General features: G+C 46.2%; 1 protein-coding gene across 4 annotated transcripts in view; it reads right to left on the bottom strand.

Annotated features, from left to right (window-relative positions):
- Positions 1–21,378, bottom strand: part of OXR1 (oxidation resistance 1) — a 199,356-nt gene that overhangs the window by 63,263 nt on the left and 114,715 nt on the right. The window contains exon 1 of one of the 4 annotated variants that reach the window (XM_040354847.1): positions 7,413–7,752. The exons of 2 other annotated variants lie outside the window; for them this stretch is intronic. In XM_040354847.1, coding sequence (XP_040210781.1) covers positions 7,413–7,478 — 66 coding nt within the window. In that variant the 5' untranslated portion in view covers positions 7,479–7,752. Of the gene's footprint in view, positions 1–7,412; positions 7,753–21,378 lie in introns of those variants that run through there. One more of the 4 variants, XM_040354846.1, reaches the window with a different exon arrangement.

Below are 21,378 nucleotides of genomic sequence, written 5' to 3'. Positions count from 1 at the left end.
GAATGCTAGTTAAAAAAAAAAAAAAAAAAAAAAACAACATCTAGCAATACCAATATTGATTAAAGAAACCCGCTAATTACTAATAATAAAATGCATGTTGACAAGGGGAGTGTAGAGGAGGGCGGGGAGTCTACTGACATCACGACTCCACCCACCGAGCTCCAGACAACAGACCCACCCACAGAATCTGCAGTTTTTCAGTTCTTATAACAGACAGAGGGGAGACATTTGACAGGTAGGGATACATGCAGGAGGCATCTATATCCTTATAGATCAGCACCATGGCAGTAGCTTAGAAAGGATGAGAGTGGGTTTACATCCACTTTAACTCTAACATGACCAGAAGCCACTAACCCCAGATGTGCAGGACAGATTTGTTGGAATAGTGTGTCGCAAAAGTCTGGATCCATGGTCAAAATGTAAATAAAAGTTTTATTACTGTTAAGGCCCCTTTCACACGGCGAACTGTTCAGGACCACCTGTCAGTTTATTCGGCGGACCTGAACGGGCGCTCCATACAAGTCTTTGGAGTGTTGGATGTCAGAGGTTACCACGTCCACCGACATCCAATACGATAAAATCAGACGTATGGCGATATGTCACCATCCACCTATGGCGGATCGGATCGATTGAGATCTGATGAAAACAGACATGCTGACCGTTTTGTCTGATCTCTCCATAGACAAACAGCGGTGCTCGACAAGCCCCTCCCCGCTCAGTCAGCAGAGAGGGACCTGTCAGTCGCTGGCTCAGTGGAGATCGATGGAGAGATCTCCCGCTGAAATGGCGGACGCTGCTGATGGATCCGTCCCCATGTGGAAGGGACCGATAATGCTCAGAGTGACAGCCTTGACCTATGCAACATTTATGTATACGCCGAATACAAGAATGTTAAACATTTGTTAATAAAGCAGAACTAAGGTTGTTACATGCAGAGATCATTTACTCCTTTAGGGCCCTTTCACACGGGCTGTCCAATCAGGTCTGTCTGTCAGTTTTTCAGGCAAATGCCAGCAAGAACCTGCCGCCATCCGATCCTCCAAAAACAGACGGATGGTGGTCCTATTTTACAACTGTCTGGCGGATCGGATGGAAAACAGACACGTGGTCCATTTTCATCTAAATTCCCCATAGAGGAGCGGACACAGACCTGTCGTCCACTTGTTAAGCGGGGATTCGCAGAGCAAACCCCCTGCTGGGCAAGCAGATTCTATTAAGCGGAGGTAACCATGTGAAAGGGGCTTTGGTGTCATGAATGCTCTGGGATGATTCCGACAGACCAGCCATTCTCAACCAGGGTTCCCCCAGAGGCTGATCTGTGATAGATTGACCTCCTATTGGATGGTTCCTGCATAGCTCTGGTGCCAGCGTCTCTTGGCAGAGCCAACATGCCATTATTGATCATTTTAGGTGGTATGAGGATGGCTTTCTTGCTGCCAATGTAAGGTGACCACATTTTCTGACGCATTTGACCCTGCCCATCTGGGCTTAATCATAGACCTCTATAACCAATCTCCAGTGGAGGCGGCAAACCGTAGAAGCTGTGCCAAAAAGAGTCAGGAAAAGGCGGACTAACGACCAGCATTCTTGCCATGGTCTTCCTGCAGCTGATCTTTCCCCATTACTGAAGTACCATGTCTTGTTCTGCATTTTGATAGTGGCAGGGCTTTGCTTCCTCACTTCAGAACCTCCAGCAAGGTGGACAGTGAGCAGCACACTAGTAAAACACCAAATCTTACTTCTAAGGCCCCGTACACACGACCGAGGAACTCGAAGTGCCAAACACATCGAGTTCCTCGTCGAGTTCAGTGTTGAAGCTGCCGAGGATCTCGGCGGGCCGACTTTTCCCATTGACTAACGAGAAAATAGAGAACATGTTCTCTATTTGGCCCGACGAGTTCCTCGTCGGCTTCCTCGCTGAAAAGTGTACAGACGACCGAGTTTCTCGGCAGAATACGGCTCGGACCGAGTTTCTGTCTGAATTCTGCCGAGAAACTCGCTCGTGTGTATGGGGCCTGAGACTATCAGTCAAGAGGCAGCAGTCCTTTTGATGATCTCACACTGGAGATACACAGCTATGAGGTTGCAGGCACGGCCGCACGGGAGTGATAGGCACCCTCATACCATTTTTCAGAAGGAATTATAAACAAAAAAAAAAAAAGGTAAATCAGTGGAATGCCTTTGTGCAATACTTCTAGTTTTTATCACAAAGCAAATCTTTACTTTTTGAGATATATGTCCCACTTTCACGCTAATGCCTTGGGGCGCCAGGCACCACATAACTTTGCTTTACGCCATAAAAAAAAAAAAAAAAAAAAGTGAATTTAGATTCAATGTTCCTCTAGTTACCATTTCTACTGCTCTCTTAAAATGGGCCGTTGAAATCCCATATGTTCCCTTGTCTGTCAGATCTGATCATTACGTTCTGCTAAAGACTGGGTCACCGATCTCGGAGAAGTGTTAGCCCGGGGAACCTGATCGGTATGTGTTTTGATAAACTATACTAGTTACGAGGATAAAACCAGACATGAAAAACAAGGAAAAGTGACGGTCATGTCACCATAAAAGGAACTGTCAGTACAACTCAAAGAGCAAACAAACTGCACTGCCTGGCTGAGGACGTCCTATGAGCTCCGCTGTGCCACATGCAGATTGTGTGCCATTCACCTCTGAACACAAAGTTCACTCTGGCCTTCAGTAACGTGAACAGCAACCAACCAGTTTTCCTGCCTTTTATAGGTTTGCTGCAACTTGGATTTTGTTACATTATATACAATTTTGTTACATTAGATACTATTTTGTTACATTAGATACTATTTTGTTACATTAGATACTATTTTGTTACATTAGATACTATTTTGTTACATTAGATACTTCACATAGGCATCACAGCTTTTTATTTCACACTTGTATAATTGGAAGAGACGTATTGTGGTGCATTAGGTCACAGAAACATTCCACTAATCTTTATACAGAAGCTCCTAATACTGCAGTAACCTATAGCAACCAATTAGGATCCATTCCAAAAACTACTCATCATCGCTAGGAAGAACAAAATACTCCACACTGGTAACCTTTTGGTCACTGCCTCGTTGATGGAAAGGTTCCACCTAGGGAGTGACACCCGCTTGTCAAGCCAGTGAGTGAGCAATACTGTAAATAGGCGAGTATTTCACTGTCCTGTACAATATACTAGTGACGAAACGCATAGGGTGGGACTTGGGACGTCATCACGATGGATGCCGCCACCATTTTGCTGCGGTGTAATTTGCATTTCTCTGTTTCAATGCGATTTTAAAGTGATTTTAACCGTTTGCCGACTGCCTATATGTCAGCAGAATGGCACGGGCAGGCAAAGCAATGTGCAGGTACGTTGCTTTGAATCTGCCGCCTAGATGTCCCGCGATCGTGTCACGGAAAGGCAGAACGGGGGGGGGGTGACTTTGTAAACAAGGCATTTCCCTGTTCTGCCTTGTGACAGGACACTGATCTTCTGCTCCCTGTAATTGGGAGCAGAAATTAATGTGTGTCACAGGTAGCCCAGCCTCCCCACAGTTAGAATCAGTCTTTAGGACACACTTAACCCCCTTAATCGCTACTGGTTAACCCCTTCACTGTCAGTGTCATTTACACAGTAATCAATGCATTTTTTTAGCACTGACCACTGTATAAAATGACAATGGTCCCAAAATAGTGTCAAAAGTGTCCGCCGCAATATCACAGTCACGATAAAAATCGCTGTTCACCACCATTACAAGTAAAAAAAAAAAAAAAAATGCTATAAAACTATCACCTATTTTGTAGACGCCATAACTTTTGCACAAACCAATCAATATAAGCTTATTGTGTTTTTTTTTTTTTTTTTTACCAAAAATATGTAGAAGAATACATGTCAGCCTAAACTAAGGAAAAGATTTGACAATTGTTAGTTTTTTTTTTTTATTTATAAAATCGCCAAAAATAAAAACCACAGAGGTGATCAAATACCACCTAACGAATGCTCCATTTGTGGGGGAAAAAAAGGGACATCAATTTTGTTTGGGTACGGTGCCGCAAGGGTAAATCCTGTCCTGGGGCTGAAGTGGTTAAATGCCAAGGCTGGAGAGTGTGGGAGTCTATAGGGAGACATTTTAAAGGTGCACCACTATATAACTTGAGGGTCAACGTTGTCCGGTAAGAGATTTTTTTTTTTTTTAGAGCCCTTTCACACTGGGGCAGTAGCGGTAAAGTGCTGCTAGTTTTAGCAGCGCTTTACCGCTGTTATAGTGGTGCTTTCAGCCGCTAGCGGAGCGCTTTTAACCCCCCGCAAGCTTCCGTTTTTACGGTGCTGCCAAAGCGCTTTTCAATGGGCAGGGGCGTTTTGGAAGCGGCGTATACAGCGCTCCCGCACCGCCCCAAAGATGCTGCTTGCAGAACTTTTTTTTTTCCCATCCTGTAAGTGCACCACCCCCAGTGTGAAACCACTTGGGCTTTCACACTGGGGTGGCTTGAGAGGCGTTTTACAGGCGCCATTTTTAGCGCCAAAATGTCTGAAAAAGGGCCCCAGTGTGAAAGGGGTCTTGCTGTGGTGCTGTGTGGATTTTTCTAGACAATGAGGAAGGTGTTAGAACTTTTTCTCTGGACATTTAGGCTCCATGTACACGGGACGTTTTTACAACATCTCCACGACTTAACTTGACAGATGCGATTCGGCACTGCGTCGCTTTAAAGCGGAGGTTCACCCTAAAACATCTATATACCATTACATGCAGCATACTTGCGTCAGCTACAGTATGCTGGTATTTTTATTTTTTTTATCGCTGTACTTACCATTATATAGTTCATTTTCTTTTCTTCCTCCCGCGGGGAATAGGCGTTCCTATGAAGCAGCGTAGATGATTGACGTGCGAAAAAGGCGTGTCACGCGTTCTGAAAATAGCCGATCTGGGACACGGCGCCTGCGCAGTCAGCTCTGCACGGCTCCTAGTCTGTGCGCAGGCGCCGTATGGCGCCGTGTCCCAGGTCGGCTATTTTCGGAACGCTAGACGCACCTTTTCGGCACGTCAATCATCTATGCCACTTCATAGGAACGCCTATTCACCGCGGGAGGAAGAAAATAAAATTAACTATATAACTGTATGTACAGCGATAAAAAAATAAATAAAAAATACCAGCATACTGTAGCCGACGCAAGTATGCTGCATGTAATGGTACATAGATGTTTTTTAGGGTGAATCTCCGCTTTAACTGACAATTGCGCGGTCATGCGACGTGGCTCCCAAACAAAATCGGCGTCCTTTTTTCCCCACAAAAAGAGCTTTCTTTTGGTGGTATTTGATCACCTCTGCGGTTTTTAGTTTTTGTGCTATAAACAAAAACAGAGCGACAATTTTGAAAATGTTTTATATTTTTTACTTTTTTACCATAATAAATATCCCTAAAAATATATAAAAAAACATATTTTTTCCTCAGTTTAGGCCGATACGTATTTTTCTACATATTTTTGGTAAAAAAACAAAAAAATAATCGCAATAAGCATTTATTGATTGGTTTGCGCAAAAGTTATAGCATTTACAAAATAGGGGATGGTTTTATGGCATTTTTATTAATATTTTTTTTTTTTTACTAGTAACGTCGATCAGCGATTTTTTTCGGTACTGCGACATTATGGCGGACACTTCGGACACATTTTTAGGACCATTGGCATTTTTATAGCGATCAGTGCTATAAAAATGCATTGATTACTACAAAAATGCCACTGGCAGGGAAGGGGTTAACACTAGGGGGCAAGGAAGGGGTTAAGTATGTTCCCTGGGTGTGTTCTAACTGTAGGGGGGGTGGCCTCAATATGGGAAATGACTGATCGCTGTTCATACATTGTATGAACAGACGGTCAGGCATTTCTCCCCCTGACAGGACCGGGAGCTGTGTGTTTACACACACAGCTCCCGGTTCTCGCTCTAACGGGCGATCGCGGTTGCCCGGCGGCGATCGCGCCCGCCAGGCGCGCACGTGAGTCAGGCGCTGGTCGGCAAGCAGTTAAAACATCCGTTTTGCCGAGTTTACCAGCGTCTTGGGCGTTTGCATTTTATTTTTTCTTAAATGAAAAACACCTATAAAACGAAACGCGAGTTACCTTAAAAAAAAAAAAGGCCTATAAAAATGCAACGGCCTAAAAATGACAATAAACAAACCTGTGTACATAGGATAACATTGAATGAGTTCAGTGGCAGTTGAAAAGTGCCCAACTGCCTCTGAATGTCCGTTTAGCAGCAGCAGTGTAGTTCTAAGAGCCCTTTCACACTGGGGCAGTGGGGGGGGGGGGGGGGGCGGGGGAAAAGCGCCGCCATTTTTAACAGAATGTTACCTTTGTTTTTGCGGCGCGTTTTTAACCCCTGCTAGCAGCGCAAAAAGGGTTTAAAGCGCTGTTGCGTTTTGCTGGCGGTTCGGCGGGGCTGCCCATTGATTTCAATGGGCAGGGGCGCTTTAGGAGCGGTGTATTCATCGCTCCTACGGCGCCTCAAAGATGCGGCTAGCGAGACCTTTTTTTTTAGCGTCCTGCCAGCGCACCGCTCCGGTGTGAGAGCCCTCGGGGCTCGCTCTTTCAGGGCGCTTTGCAGGTGCTATTTTTGTAGCGCCTGAAAAGCGCCTCAGTGTGAAAGGGGTCTCATATGGACATTTTAGTTACCGTACTTGTTTAATATTAGTAATAGCATTATAATAATTATTAATATACAATTAATACTATAAGAATAATCATAACGATAGTAATACCTATACGCAAAAAAAGCGTACAATAACAATTAACCATATATAAATCGTCCTAATAATTGATTAAAAAAAAAAAAACCTATATTATATAATAAATAATTCTACTACTACCAATAATGATAGTAATATCTATATAATATAACAATAACAACAACAACAACTATATAATTTATAAATAATTATACTACTACTACAAATGATAACTACAGTATATAATAAATATGACATAATACTAATAAGCACAGCGCCCCAAGTATATAGCTTCCCATGCCCCATACACGTGAGCCCCGAATCAGTGATCACTGAAATCTGGTTGCTAGGGGTTACCACCAATGGACTCATTCATTGAAGCAATGACCTGCGACGTGCCGTATCCCATGGCAATGAAAGCCAGCGCAGCCTAGGAGCGGTTGCCATGGGTTGCATCGCTCCGCTCTCCCCCTTTGCTGAGACTCATTCATTGAAGCAATGACCTGCAAAGTGCCGTATCCCATGGCAATGAAAAGCAGCGCAGCCTAGGAGCGGTTGCCATGGGTTGCATCGCTCCGCTCTCCCCCTTTGCTGGGACTCAGCACACAGAATGGAGCAGAACTTTTAATGACCATGACACAGGCAGCAATGTAAACAAAGCCAGCAGGGGGGAGGACAGTGTGGACACTCACCAGAGAGTACTTGTGGTTGGACGCCTGGTGTTTCCTGGCTTTCTTGCCATACCAGAAGCGAGACATCTCCCTGCCCTCCTCCTCCTCAGTGCCTGGCACCACAGCTGCCCCTACACATCACCATCTCTGCCTGCCATCAGCTCCCCTCCTCTCACACACACACTGCTCTCCTCTGACACACACTACCCTCACCTCTCATCCCCCACTCCTAACAGACAGAGCATCTGGCCAATGAGGAGCAAGCCTGGCTCAGGGAGGGGCGGGGCTGGCAGCAGAGTTTGGTTGCACTGCAGATGACTCAGTAAAACACAATTGCCATTTAAAGGCACAGTACACAGAGAAATGCTGCAGTGTGCTGGATGGAGAAGAGATCTGCCAACATCATTTGGGGACTGGAGCGAACCAGAAAGGAATTAGTAGCTGGGCAATCAATGCCATGGTTATTATTACTGCAGAATTGCTGAAATAGAGAGAGTCAGATGCAAAGGCACCTTGGAGGGTTTTTTATTTTTTTCAATTTAACATAAAAAGTGTACCTGTCACCATTAACAACCATTCTGCTCAATGCAACACTCCCATGATTTAGCATTCATTTGTCTCTGAGGTTTATGGCACCTCGTGCCTCTCCGCTGTATGTAGCTAGAGATGATCAGCATAAGACCCATAGGATGCAATGCATGTACAAGGCTTGTTCACCAAAAAAAAAAAAAAAGAAAGGGGGTTCAAATATCACACACACACTGAAGAACTTCCTCCCCGAAAAAAATAAAAAAAATAAAGAAAAGTGCACTCATTACTTCACTTCTCCTTCAGATGACACAAGGAATGCGATTGGTTATCTGAGTTGCAATGCTATGTGCCTGGCCGTCTGCAACTTAAAGCGGAGGTCCACCCAAAAATGGAACTTCCGCTTTTCAGGAAACCTCCCCCTCTCCGGTGTCACATTTGGCCCCTTTCAGGGGGGGGGGGGGGGAGGGAGCAGATACCTGTATAATACAGGCAATTTGCTTTTACTTCCAGGCATAAATCACTGCGGTGACCTACGCCACGTCCGGCACCTACTCTGAACCCCCCCCCCCCCCCGCTGTCTTCTGGGAGACACACAGGTCCCAAAAGACAGCAGGGACCAGTGGGATCGCGCAAGTCGCACATGCGTAATAGGGAACCAGGAAGTAAAGCTGCAGTCATTTCTAGGCAGTTACGTTAAGAGGCTTTTTTTTGGAAAGCAAAAAAAAAAAAAAATGAAAAAAAGAGTTCAGACGCTGAGTTTAGAGGCATTTAAAGTGCCAAGCTCTTTCAAACGCGGCTAAACGCTGTAACTTGCGTTTAGCCGCGTTTCGTTTACGGGCGTTTTTAAATTTTTGGCTATTTTTGGCTATTGTCGCAAACGCGGCAAAACACTGCTAAACACGGCATGTAAACGTGGCAAAACAGAAGTTTTGAACGTGGGTTACTATCTGTCAAGTTTAATCATTCAGGAGAGGTTGTAAGAACGCCCCGTGTACATAAAGGCCCAGATTCACAGAGAGCAAGGCGCACATTACGCCACCGTAGAGCAAACAATGTACGCCACGCCAACGTAGCGCGGAGAGGCAAGCATTGCATTCAGCAAGCCAGTGCTCCCAACGCTGCGCCAGAGTGGCGTAGGTTTCGAAGGGGCACGCCGGCGTAGGTGGAAGTGGGCGTGATCCCATGCAAATGATGGGCCGAGCGCCAGACAGGTACGTATCACGAACTGCGCCGTGACGTGGACGCATACACAGCACCCCCCTGCGCCTGCTCACAACCACGCCGGCACAACTGCCTAAGCTACGTCGGATCACCACGTACGCCATGAACATAACGTACACCCAGCCAGACACACGTCCCAACGCACAATACGCTGGCTTGTGTTCCCTGGTGCAGACCTGTGCATGTCTGTTGCCGGGTTGCACCTCATGTATGGGGAATAACTTTACACCGGACGTACAACTTACGCGCATCTCGTGTACCATGCGCCGGGCACACGCACGTTCGTGAATCGGCGTATTGCCCTCATTTGCATGTTTGAATGGCTAATCAATGGGAGCAGCACCATGCGTCCAGCCCATATGTGCGCCCACCCTACGCCGGCGCGTGCAAGATACGACGGCTGGGTGTAGCCTATTTTTAGGCGCATTTTGGTTGGTGGGTCTGCCGCACACATACGCCGGCGCATATTGGCACTTACGTCGGCGTAACGTGTTATACGTCGGCGTAAGTGCTTTGTGAATCTGGGCCGAAGTCTTTGTAGAGAAGATGATGGCATGGGATCGGGTACACAGAAGCAGATTATCGCAGAACAATGCTGGATTCGCTGGGGGTGTATGTCTTGTTTTGTTTTTGGGAACATTACCCTCAACCTAACCCAAGGTAAGAGGGGCTTAAAATAAAAAGCCGGAATGGTAAAGTCAGACAGATCTACACATTATGAATGTACCGGATCACAATGACAGCCAGGTGACTAACATTTCCTGAAGGAGAGGTTATTAGAGGCAGCCTCTATTTTTTATCCTCGCAGGTTTCCTCCGAGGACCCGTGTGCATTATATATAAAATACTCCTCCGAGACCGTTCATGTTTCTGGGCAACACACGTGTCACTACTGACTTCCGACTCTCAAAACTAAATGGCTGGAATAATAGTGACAGATACAAAAGGGTTAAACAAGCCACCTTGAGGGTTTTTTATATATATTTCAATGTAAAGGGTACCTGTCACTTGACACACATTAAGAATAGATCTCTTGTTGTCTGCAACACCCCCTCCCATGATTGCACATACATTTGTATAATCACTGAGATCTGTAGCACCTCATACCTCTCTGCTTTATGTAGTTCGAGATGCTCAGCATTGAAGCCTCAGATTCAGATATAGGGCTCATTCACATAAGCATATGCCATTTAGACAGGATGCTGCTGCCCGTACACTATACCCAATGTTCATGCCAACGTTTATGTAGCACCCTCTACCATTAGGTAGGTACTAGGGGGCATATTCTGAAAGATCTGAGGCGGCGGAACGTATGTCCTTTACGTTACGCCGCCACAAGTTTAAGTGGCAAGTGCCTGATTCCCAAACCACTTACCTGTAAACTTGCGGCGGCGTCGCGTAAAGTCCACCCGCGCAAGCCCTCCTAATTCAAATGATCCTGATAGGGGGCGTGGATCATTTAAATTAGGCGCGCTCCCGCGCCGATCGTAATGCGCATGCTCCGTCGGGTAAATTACCTGACGTGCATTGCGCTAAATGACGTCTCACGGACGTCATTTGTTTTGACTGTAACGTAAATGGCGTCCAGCGCCATTCACGGACGACTTACGCAAACGACGTTAAATTTTCAAATTTCGACGCGGGATCGACGGCCATACTTAACATTGAGTACGCCACCTAGGGGGCATCTTTACGCCGCGTATCGCTTATGGAAACTACGTTAAAACACTACGGCGGGCAAGCGTACGTTAGAGAATCGGCGTGACTAGTCACTTGCATATTCTACGCTGACCGCCACCTAGCGGTCAGCGTAAATATTGCAGCCTAAGAATAACGGCGCAGGCCGTCGTATCTTAGGCATGTTTAAGTGTATCTCAGTTTGAGAATACACTTAAACATAGGATCGGACTGCTGATACGCCGGCGTAAATTATTTGAGAATATGGCCCCAGATGTGTAGTGGTTGTAGGGGTTGTAAATGTAAAACATTTTTTTCCTAAATAGCTTCCTTTACCTTAGTGCAGTCCTCCTTCACTTACCTCATCCTTCCATTTTATTTTGAAATGTCCTTATTTCTTCTGAAAAATCCTCACTTCCTGTTCTTCTGTCTGTAACTACACACAGTAATGCGAGGCTTTCTCCCTGGTGTGGAGTGTCGTGCTTGCCCCTTCCCTTGGGCCTCCTTCAGAGAATGTTCTGGAAGAGGGGCAGGGCTGAGAGTTGGCGTGACATGGAGTACATGTGAGGAGCCCTGACCAATCCCCAACTAGGATTGGCAGGGGGTAGGCCTCTTACATATTCTCAAAGTCATCCTGCTGGGGGGGGGGTTGACGGCTGGGTGAACTGAAATATGGAGTGCTAGACTGCATGCTGGAGAAACATCCCCATCTGGGGGGGGGGGGGTGGAGCTGGGAGGGAGCCTCTCCTTACACGGTCATGGAGAGGTGTCCTGGAACAGGAGTTGGAGGAACAGTTGGTCCGCACGATCCGGGTAAATCCTTCAAGAAGGACTCAGCACAGGAGATGGTGAGTGAAGCACAGTGGAGATCTGGAAGAGGCATGCCAGGGGAGCTGGGTGCAGAACCAATAGGGAGACTATGGGGTTTGGTGTCAAGTCGCTGCAGTCTGAGGACTTGCAAGTCGGGCTTGCTGGGATCAGTAGTCCATCGTCAAGTATGCTTTATTAATCAAATGTTTAGGGCCATCAAGAAGGGGTACTGCAGGCTCCTGGCCTATGATTCATCAAGAGAAGTTTCAGTTAGGAATTATTCAGAGGCCTAGTCTTCTCAAGATGGTGGGACAGGATGATTAATGCTGTGACAGGGAAGTGTTGTGCAGGAGGAGAAGTGTCCTGGAGGTAGAAGGAGGAGAAGTGTCCTGGAGGTAGACGTCTGCAGGGAGAGTGCAGAGGCGGGAGAAGTTCTGAGGTGAAAAAGTCTGTCAAGGTTAGAGTCCACCATTTTTTGTTCTGAGAAGATAAGGAGTAACTATTTGCCAATGTGAAGCCGGATCAGCAACCCAAATAAAACAACAAAACAAAGCAAAAGACTTTTCATTGTCTACAAGTGTGACGTATGGATGTCTGGCAGCAGGGTGAATATGCATGGATGTTAGTAACTAGTGGCAACACACTGCTACATTTACATGAGCACATGGACCATACTGGCCACCACCGTTATGTAGCCAGCATTATCACCGCTGGTCATGCACTATTGTCTGTATCTCCCGAAGAATGTCATTAAAGTGGAGGTTCACCCTCAAAAAAAATTCTGACATCACATGGAGTCGAGCCATCCTACCGACAGAATGCCGGTGTTTTTTTTTTTTTCTGAGCACATACCTCGTTATCACGATTTTCACTCCCCGGCAATCCCGCGCAGGCCGGTCGCTATAAAGGCAGGCAAACCAAGCAATTGCTTGGTGCCCCAAGCTGGCCTGGGGCCCCAAAAAGGGCTGCAGACGCCTGAGCACTCTATAGAGAGCCTGCAGCACTGCTGTCTTGAGTTGTCACTTCCCCTTCTCTGTAGCGTGGCTGAGCTCCTCTTCCTTCCTCCTGTCAGTCCGGACTCTGGCTGGAATTCAGTTTCCTGTTCCTGGCCGGACTGACAGGAAGTGCACACTGAGTGCTCACTTCCTTTCAGTCCGGCCGGGAACAGGAAACTGAATCTCCTTCCACATGGTATGGACCCAGTAGGGGGCGTAAAAATAATATAGGGAGGGAGGGGGGAGTAAAAAGAACATGGGAGACTTTGCGTGCGTGCATGTGGAGGGGGGGGGGGTTGGTGGGGCCTCCATGTCTATTTTGCTTGGGGCCCCCAAATTCCTTCAAACGGCCCTGATCCCGCCAGACTGGGCCTTCCCAAGCACTGCCTGTGATTGACAGGCTTCCGAACGGCGCATACTGCGCGTCACAGGTTGCCGACAGAACCCGAACGTCGGTGCGCAGGCGCCGTATAGAGCCGCACCGGCGTTCAGGTTTTTTCGGCAACCTGTGACGCGCAGTATGCGCCGTTCGGAAGCCTGTCAATCGCAGGCAGTGCTTGGGAACGCCCAGTCCCGCGGGATTGCCGGGGGGTGAAAATCGTGATAACGAGGTATGTGCTGAGAAAAAAAACAAAAAAACACTGGCATTCTGTCGGTAGGATGGCTCGACTCCATGTGATGTCTGAACCTCCACTTTAATATAGCAGCAGCACGTGTGCAGAATGTCCGCAGACGATTCTGAAAGACTGAAAGCCGAGGTCACTTTGCACATGTTTCATCAGCATAGAAAGGACTTATGCTGGCTATAAATTAATCGAATCTTGGCCGCTTCAACAGGGACCAGCTGAGATCCTATCCATGTATGGGCAGGCTGGTTGCACTTTAGTTGATCCATCTATTGATTTCAGTACAACCAGTATGTCCGATTTCCCCACCCCCCATGCGATCACTATTGGCAGCTATTGCCCACAGCAGTAATCATTGTGTTCCGCTGGCAGGGAAGGTTCCCCCGTCGGCAGAACACAATAGTGTTGCAGGAGGGATTTTCCCATCTACATTGAATGTGTTGATGGGCAATTGAGAGGCACCTCTTGTGGCAGTGACTTTCCCCAGAAGATGATCAGTTTTGACACACAAAAAGCCATTTACATGCGTCTTAATGCGGTTCTGCAAAGTCATCACCAAACGAACTGCAAATGCAAATTTTTCTAGATTTGGTAATCAAAGTTCAACATTTGTAATGTAAACCGTTCTGAACATCGGGTAGATAAATGTACGCAGAAAACCACAGTTTATATTCAGACCTGTTCAAATGTTTGCTTTATGGACCTGAACGCTATTGTGCATGAGGCCCAAAAATGGCGCATGTACAATCCGAGGTGTGTCCAATGCCAATAAAAGCATTGTTAGAAATCAATGCTGTACGAAGATCTAGATATATAAAAAGAGGTCTGTTCCCTGCTCCTAGGAAGACTTTCAGATGGCCCTTGCCCATGATTGGCACCCGTACCCAGTGCCAGTGCTCTTCAACATCTATCTCCGCCCACTCCTCATAATTATCAGCAAACATGACCTGCTCCATCATTCTTACTCGGACGACACTCAACTTTATCTCCGCATCACCAACAAAAAAGACCAATATCATGGATTGGAAAAATGTCTGAGGCCCCGTACACACGACCGAGAAACTCGACGGGCAAAACACATCGTTTTTCCCGTTGAGTTCCTTGTTCGGCTGTCAGAAAACTCGTCGAGTTGCCCAACTCGGAAATAGAGAACATGCTCTCTATTTGGCTCGACAAGTTTCCTGACGGGTTTCTCGGCGAAAAGTGTACACACGTTTCGGTTTCTCGGCAGAATATGTCTCCCATCGAGTTTCTTGCTGGATTCTGCCGAGAAACTCGGTCGTGTGTACGGGGCCTGACATTGATGGATAACTGGATGACAGAGAGCTCCCTCAAACTCAATGGATCCAAAACAGAACTGCTCCTTCTACACGCAAACCGGAAGACTAATTCTAGGACGACTTGGGTTCCTCCCACCATCTTTGGACAAACCATCACCCCTAGCAATAAAGTAAAAAGTCTTGGCGTTATCTTTGACTCAGACATGACTATAGACGCACAAATAGGATCGGTAGTCAGCGGATCTCACTATCTTCTCTGCTTGCTGCGCAGACTCATCCCCTTCACCCCAAAAGAAGACACAGCAGTAGTAGTGGGAACACTCATCAATTCCAGACTCGACTACGTAAACTCCCTCTACCTAGGGCTACCGAAATACCAGATGGCTCGTCTACAATTGGTCCAGAACACAGTAGCCAGACTGGTAGCGGGTAAGAAAACGTGGGAAACAATCTCCACGGCCATGAGGACCCTCCACTGGCTAGCCATAAAGGATCGGGTGACATTCAAGACCCTCTGCCTCACCCACAAATGGACGCAAGGAATCGCACCGCAATACCTATGTGAGAAAATAAAGCACTATACCCCAAGTCGGGTCCTCCGATCAGGGCCGTCTTTACCACAGGGCAAATGGGGCAGCTGCCCAGGGCCCTGTCACTGTTGGGGGCCCAAAGAAACCCCCTTTAAAAAAAAAAAAAAAAAAAAAAAAACTTTTTTTTTTTTTTTTTAGGGGTCCGGATGTCCCCAGGGGCCCGGAGGCCCCCATGGCCCCAGATGGCAACCCCCCTTTTTTTATTTATTTTTAAATAAAAAAAATATATTTTTTTAATATATTTTATTTTTTATTAAAGGGCCAATTTTTTTCAGTTTTTTTTTCAAAGGGACAATTTTTTTTAGGGGTTCCCAGGGGCCCGGAGGCCCCCAGGGCCCCAGATGGCAACCCCCCTTTTTTTATTTATTTTTAAATAAAAAATATATGTATTTTTAATATATTTTATTTTATTTTTTATTAAAGGGACAATTTTTTTAGAGGTTTTTTTTTCAAAGGGACAATTTTTTTTAGGGGTTCCCAGGGGCCTGGAGGCCCTCAGGGCCCCAGATGGCAACCCCCCTTTTTTTATTTATTTTTAAATAAAAAAAATATTTTTTTAATATATTTTATTTTATTTTTTATTAAAGGGCCAGTTTTTTTTAGAGTTTTCTTTTCACAGGGACAATTTTTTTAGGGGTTCCCAGGGGCCCAGAGGCCCCCAGGGCCCCAGATGGCAACCCCCTTTTTTTATTTATTTTTAAATAAAAAAAATATTTTTTTTTAATATATTTTTATTTTATTTTTTATTAAAGAACCAATTTTTTTTTAGAGGTTTGGGGGTCCCCAGGGGCCCGTAGTTCCCCAGGGCCCTGGGATGACAACCCCCCTTTTTTTATAAAAAAAATATTTTTTTTATATATTTCTTTATTTCTTTTATTTTTTATATATATATATATTATATATATATATAATATATTATTATTATTATTATTATTATTATTATTATTATTAAAGGTTTCAGAGGTCCCCAGGGCCCCGGATGGCAACCCCCCTTTGTGTATAATTTTTTTTCATATTATTTTATTTCTTTTTTTTCTTTTTATTTATTTTTTATATTTTTTATTAAAGGGCTCAGAGGTCCCCAGGGCCCCATGTGGCAAACACCCTTTTTTATTTTTTTTATAAATGTTTATTTTTTTATTTTTGTTTATATATATATTTTTTTATTATTAAAGGGCCCAGAGGTCCCCATGGCCCTGGATGGCAACCCCCCCCTTTTTTTTTATAAATGTTTCTTTTTTTATATATATTTTTTTATTTTTTATTAAAGGGCCCAGAGGTCCCGGATGGCAACCCCCTTTTTTTGTAATTTATTTTTATAAAAAAAAAATTATTAAAGGGCCCAGAGGTCCCCAGGGCCCCAGATGGCAACCCCCTTTTTTAAAAAAAATATATATATATTTTATATATATTTTTTATTTCTTTTTATTAAAGGTCTCAGAGGTCCCCAGGGCCCCGGATGGCTACACCCCTTTTTTATATTTTACTTTATTTAAAAAAAAAGAATTTGTAAAGGGCCCCCGCTTCTAAATTTGCGGCAGCCCCCCCCTGCTTCTCAATTTTAGGTGGCAGCACCCCCCCCCCCGGTTCTCTGCTCCAGGGGGCCCATGCCTGAAGCTGTGTAAGTGGCCCCATAATTCCTGATCCCTGCCGCCCATTAAGCCCCTGTGCTGCCCACAAATCAGGCTGAAAATCATCAGCGGCACGCAGCCAGTGACAGTACTGCTTACCTTCCCAGTGTTTTAAAATGTACAGCACCCCTGGCTTCCCTTTAGAATGTGATTTTATAACATCCCCAGTTTGCTCTTCCCGAGGCTGACTTCTTCATGTCCTGCTCCTCAAGGTATGTCACTGTTTGCTATTCTATATTGTAAATAGAAGTTTTCTGTAGAGTGTGCCCAAAGTCTTTATAATATTTGATGATTCACTGCAGGTCTGGTCAGTGTTTTAAAAAGTTCCTCTATTTTACACATGGCATGGCATGGGGGTTACAGCACCGTCTGTCCATTCTGCCTTAGCACCATGGGACCCCATGCCATGCCATGTGTAAAATTGAGGAACTCTTTAAATCACAGACCAGACCTGCAGTCCAGGCTGAGTAAGGCCTCAGAGCACATGGCATTACTGTCTGTATTTAACTGCTTGATGGGCTTATTTTGGGCCTGGCTGGTTCACATGTATGTGTTTTGAATGGGCCGCCATGCCTGCGTTTCCTGCAAAGAAAAGCGCATGCCTCATGTAATAGGCTGCGCACACGGCATGCCTATGCCCATCAAGCACTGAAACACAGCACTGTCTGTCCATTATGCTGTCTGCTGTGACTTATCTGCAGTTCCCGCACTGTCAAACTTGCTGCATTTTTAGACGTTTAGGTCACGCTTTTAAAAACACAGTGCGTTTGTGTGTGCAAGAACTGCAGGTAAGTAGCATGGTGCAAGAACTGCAGGTAAGTAGCATGGTGCAAAAGCAGAATGGATTTCAAGGCAACTGTATTTTTAAAATGCTGAATGTACCTTCTGCAGGAAACAAAAGCATGGCAGCCCATTCAAATCAATGGGCTGCTGTACCTTCACAAATGAGGACCGCCAAAACATACATGTGAACCAGCCAGGCCCAAAATAAGCTGGAGGGGGGCCCCAAAAAAATGTTTGCCCTGGGCCCAAACCATATTAAAGACGGCCCTGCCTCCGATCAACAAATCAGAACCTCCTCCACATCCCCAAATCTCGCTACAAAATGAAAGGAGAACGACGATTCACTGTCCAGGGACCTCGGTTATGGAACGCCCTACCCGCAGACATTCGGTTGGAGGAAAATCATCGGACCTTCAGAAAAGAAACGTAAAACCCATCTTTTCTGAAGATTGGTTGGACGATCATATTGGCTACAGCGCCTTTAGGCGATTTAGTTCGCATTTGTAGCGCTATACAAGTTACTCACTCACTCTTACCCATCTAAGAATCTCCCAGCCCAGATAGGACAGGGTCACCAAACTGGGTGGCATAGTGTGGTTTAAACCTGCCATATACAGCTTGAATCATGTCTGATTTCTTCTAAAATGGCCAACTTTCAAGCCGTTAGTGGCCCTGTCAGTACTATCCAACAAGAGTAGGTTTTGCAATCAACTTTTGTCCAAGGAGACTGGGGGAATATAAACGTCCAGGTAATAAAGCCAATCAGATACAATCATGGGGTTCAGGTATTTTGATAACCGCATGGAGCAGAAGTTCTCAGAATTCAACAGGCAGTGCAGATTTCTAATGTTTTCGGGGTTGGAACCAAGGACCCCAGCGCTGAAAACCAGAAGTGCTAACCAAGGTGGTTAGCCATACATGCTGGACTGGGGCCCTCTGTTCAAATCCCCAAATCCATTGGAAATCTAAACATGTATGGCTAGCCTTAGGCCCCTTTCACTTGGGCGATGGGTGCATCGGCAGTAAAGCGCCGCAATTTTTAGTGGCGCTTAACTGTCAATTTCACAGCGCTATTCGGCTGCTAGCATGGCGATTTGACCCCCTGCTAGCGGCCGAGAAAGGGTTAAAAACGCTGCTGCAGCGCTGTTTTGCCGGTGGTAAAGCCGCGGTGCCCATTAATTTCAATGGGCAGGAGCGGTAGAGGAGCAGTATACACACACCACTCCTTCACCGCTCCAAAGATGCTGCTAGCAGGACTTTTTACCGTCCTGCTAGCGTAGCGCTCCAGTGTGAAAGCCCTCTGGGCTTTCACACTGGAGAGACAGTAGCGGCTCTTTCAGGGCACTTTGCAGGCGCTATTTTTAGCATTATAGCACCTGCAAAGTGGCTCAGTGTGAAAGGGGTCTTAGTGGTTGGCACTGAATCCATTGGAAATCTAAAAAATGTATGGCTAGCCTTAGTGGCCTTAGTGACAGCTAGGACACTATATGCATGGTGTTTGCATGTTCTCCCTGTGCCTACTTGGGTTTCCTCCCACTCTCCAAAAACATACCGACAGGATAATTGGCTCCTGTCTAAATTGGCCCTAGTCTGTGTGTCAATTTCTATATGTGAACAGGGGGCCATAGACTTAGGGACAGGGACCAGGGCTCAAGTCCTGCGGGAACGTGTGGGAACACGTGGGAATGGAGTCCCTGCACTTTTTTCACAGCAGGAACGCAGTTCCCTTTGCAGGACTAGAGCAGCCGAGCCGCCCGAGTCAATCCTTCACTAAGCGGCGATGCCCAGCTCGAATCACTGTCAGGGGCAGGCGAACCTTAGTAATCCTTTATGTTACTGGCCGCTATTCCGTCACTTCCTCGATGCCGCAATGTCTCCTGGGAGCTTTTGTCATTGTTCCCAGGAGACATTGCGGAGGTCTGCCGCAAGTTATTTGCGGGATTTAGAAAGAACTAAGTTCTTTCTAAATCCCACAATAATTTGTGGCAGACCTCCGCAATGTCTCCTGGGAACAATGACAAAAGCTCCCAGGAGACATTGCGGCATCGAGGAAGTGACGGAATACCTGCACACTACCCGATGAATCCATATACAGGAAGCGGGCAGTAACATTAAGGATTACCAAGGTACAGTGGATCGAAAAAAAAAAAAAATGCGGTTTAGTAATTATGCATATGAGCGTATCATTTATTTATTTATTTTGGTGGGGGAGTGGATCTTGGGTGGGAGTTCCCACACTTTTTTCCCCGGACTTGACCCCTGACAGGGACCAACATGAATGTACAATAATGTAAAGTGCTGTGCAAATTATTAGTGCTATATAAATACCTGTAAAAAATATTGTGAATTGATGACGTGTTTTTTTTTTTCTCTTATAAAATCCAGAAAAAGTCTGCCTCCACCATACATACGTGACACTTAAACAGAGCTAGCTGCAGCTCTGGAAGCACTGGGGACTTGTGTCTCTGAAGGCGGCCTGTCTTTCCATAAGCGTACAAGGCCATTACCCAACCACTTACCATAATCACATTACACGGCTATTGCTGCACTAATCAGAGGAAGACAACGGACCTTCACAAAACAAAGACATCCCTTCTGTCCGAGGAGAACATTTCCAAATGACTTCAATAAACTCGGAGAAGGTCAGTAATCGCATTTACAACATTCTGAGGGACACAAGCTAAATATTATTGAAATTTCCCTACGCTAATAAATCCCATAACCATCACTCAAGCCAAATCTAAGCAACACATTGTAATTGTCTTCCGAGGCAAGAAAGAGCCACACAATTGTCCAATATGGTTGCAAAGAGAAAGAGGCGAGAAACGGGTCACATGGCAACACTCGCAACCCCAAAGGCACAGGCTTGATAAGAGTTCTGCCAAGCAGAAAAACATGACACTGCACCCACGATCTGCTGATCGCAAGGGCAATGCTTTACAGGCTAAGGAAAATAAAATAAAAACTATTACAGTATATATATATATATATATATATATATATATATATATATATATATATATACACATATACACACACACACACACACACACACACACACACACACAATAGGGTGTCATGTAGGGGCAGTGCACAGGGGCCAGTAAGGCGTAGGGCAGTGCACAGGGGCCAGTAAGGCATGGGGCAGTGCACAGGGGCCAGTAAGGCATAGGGCAGGGATATGCAATTAGCGGACCTCCAGATGTTGCAAAACTACAAATCCCATCATGCCTCTGCCTCTGGGTGTCATGCTCGTTGCTGTCAGAGCCTTGCTATGCCTCATGGGATTTGTAGTTCTGCAACAGCTGGAGGTCCGCTAATTGCATATCCCCGGCATGGGGGAGTGCACAGGGGCCAGTAAGGCATGGGGCAGTGCACAGGGGCCAGTAAGGCGTAGGGCAGTGCACAGGGGCCATTAAGGCGTAGGGCAGTACACAGGGGTCAGTAAGACATAGGGCAGTGCACAGGGGCCAGTAAGGCATAGGGCAGTGCACAGGGGCCAGTAAGGCATAGGGCAGTGCACAGGGGCCAGCAAGGCATGGGGCAGTGCACAGGGGCCAGTAAGGCATGGGGCAGTGCACAGGGGCCAGTAAGGCATGGGGCAGTGCACAGGGGCCAGTAAGGCATGGGGCAGTGCACAGGGGCAAGTAAGGCATAGGGCAGTGCACAGGGGCAAGTAAGGCATAGGGCAGTGCACAGGGGCCAGTAAGGCATGGGGCAGTGCACAGGGGCCAGTAAGGCATGGGGCAGTGCACAGGGGCCAGTAAGGCATGGGGCAGTGCACAGGGGCCAGTAAGGCATGGGGCAGTGCACAGGGGCCAGTAAGGCGTAGGGCAGTGCACAG

The sequence above is a fragment of the Rana temporaria genome, chromosome 5 (genome assembly GCF_905171775.1).
Source record: "Rana temporaria chromosome 5, aRanTem1.1, whole genome shotgun sequence".
NCBI classification, from domain to species: Eukaryota; Metazoa; Chordata; class Amphibia; order Anura; family Ranidae; genus Rana; species Rana temporaria.
Note: the sequence above shows the minus strand (reverse complement) of the source record. Positions and strands in the feature narration are given on the sequence as shown.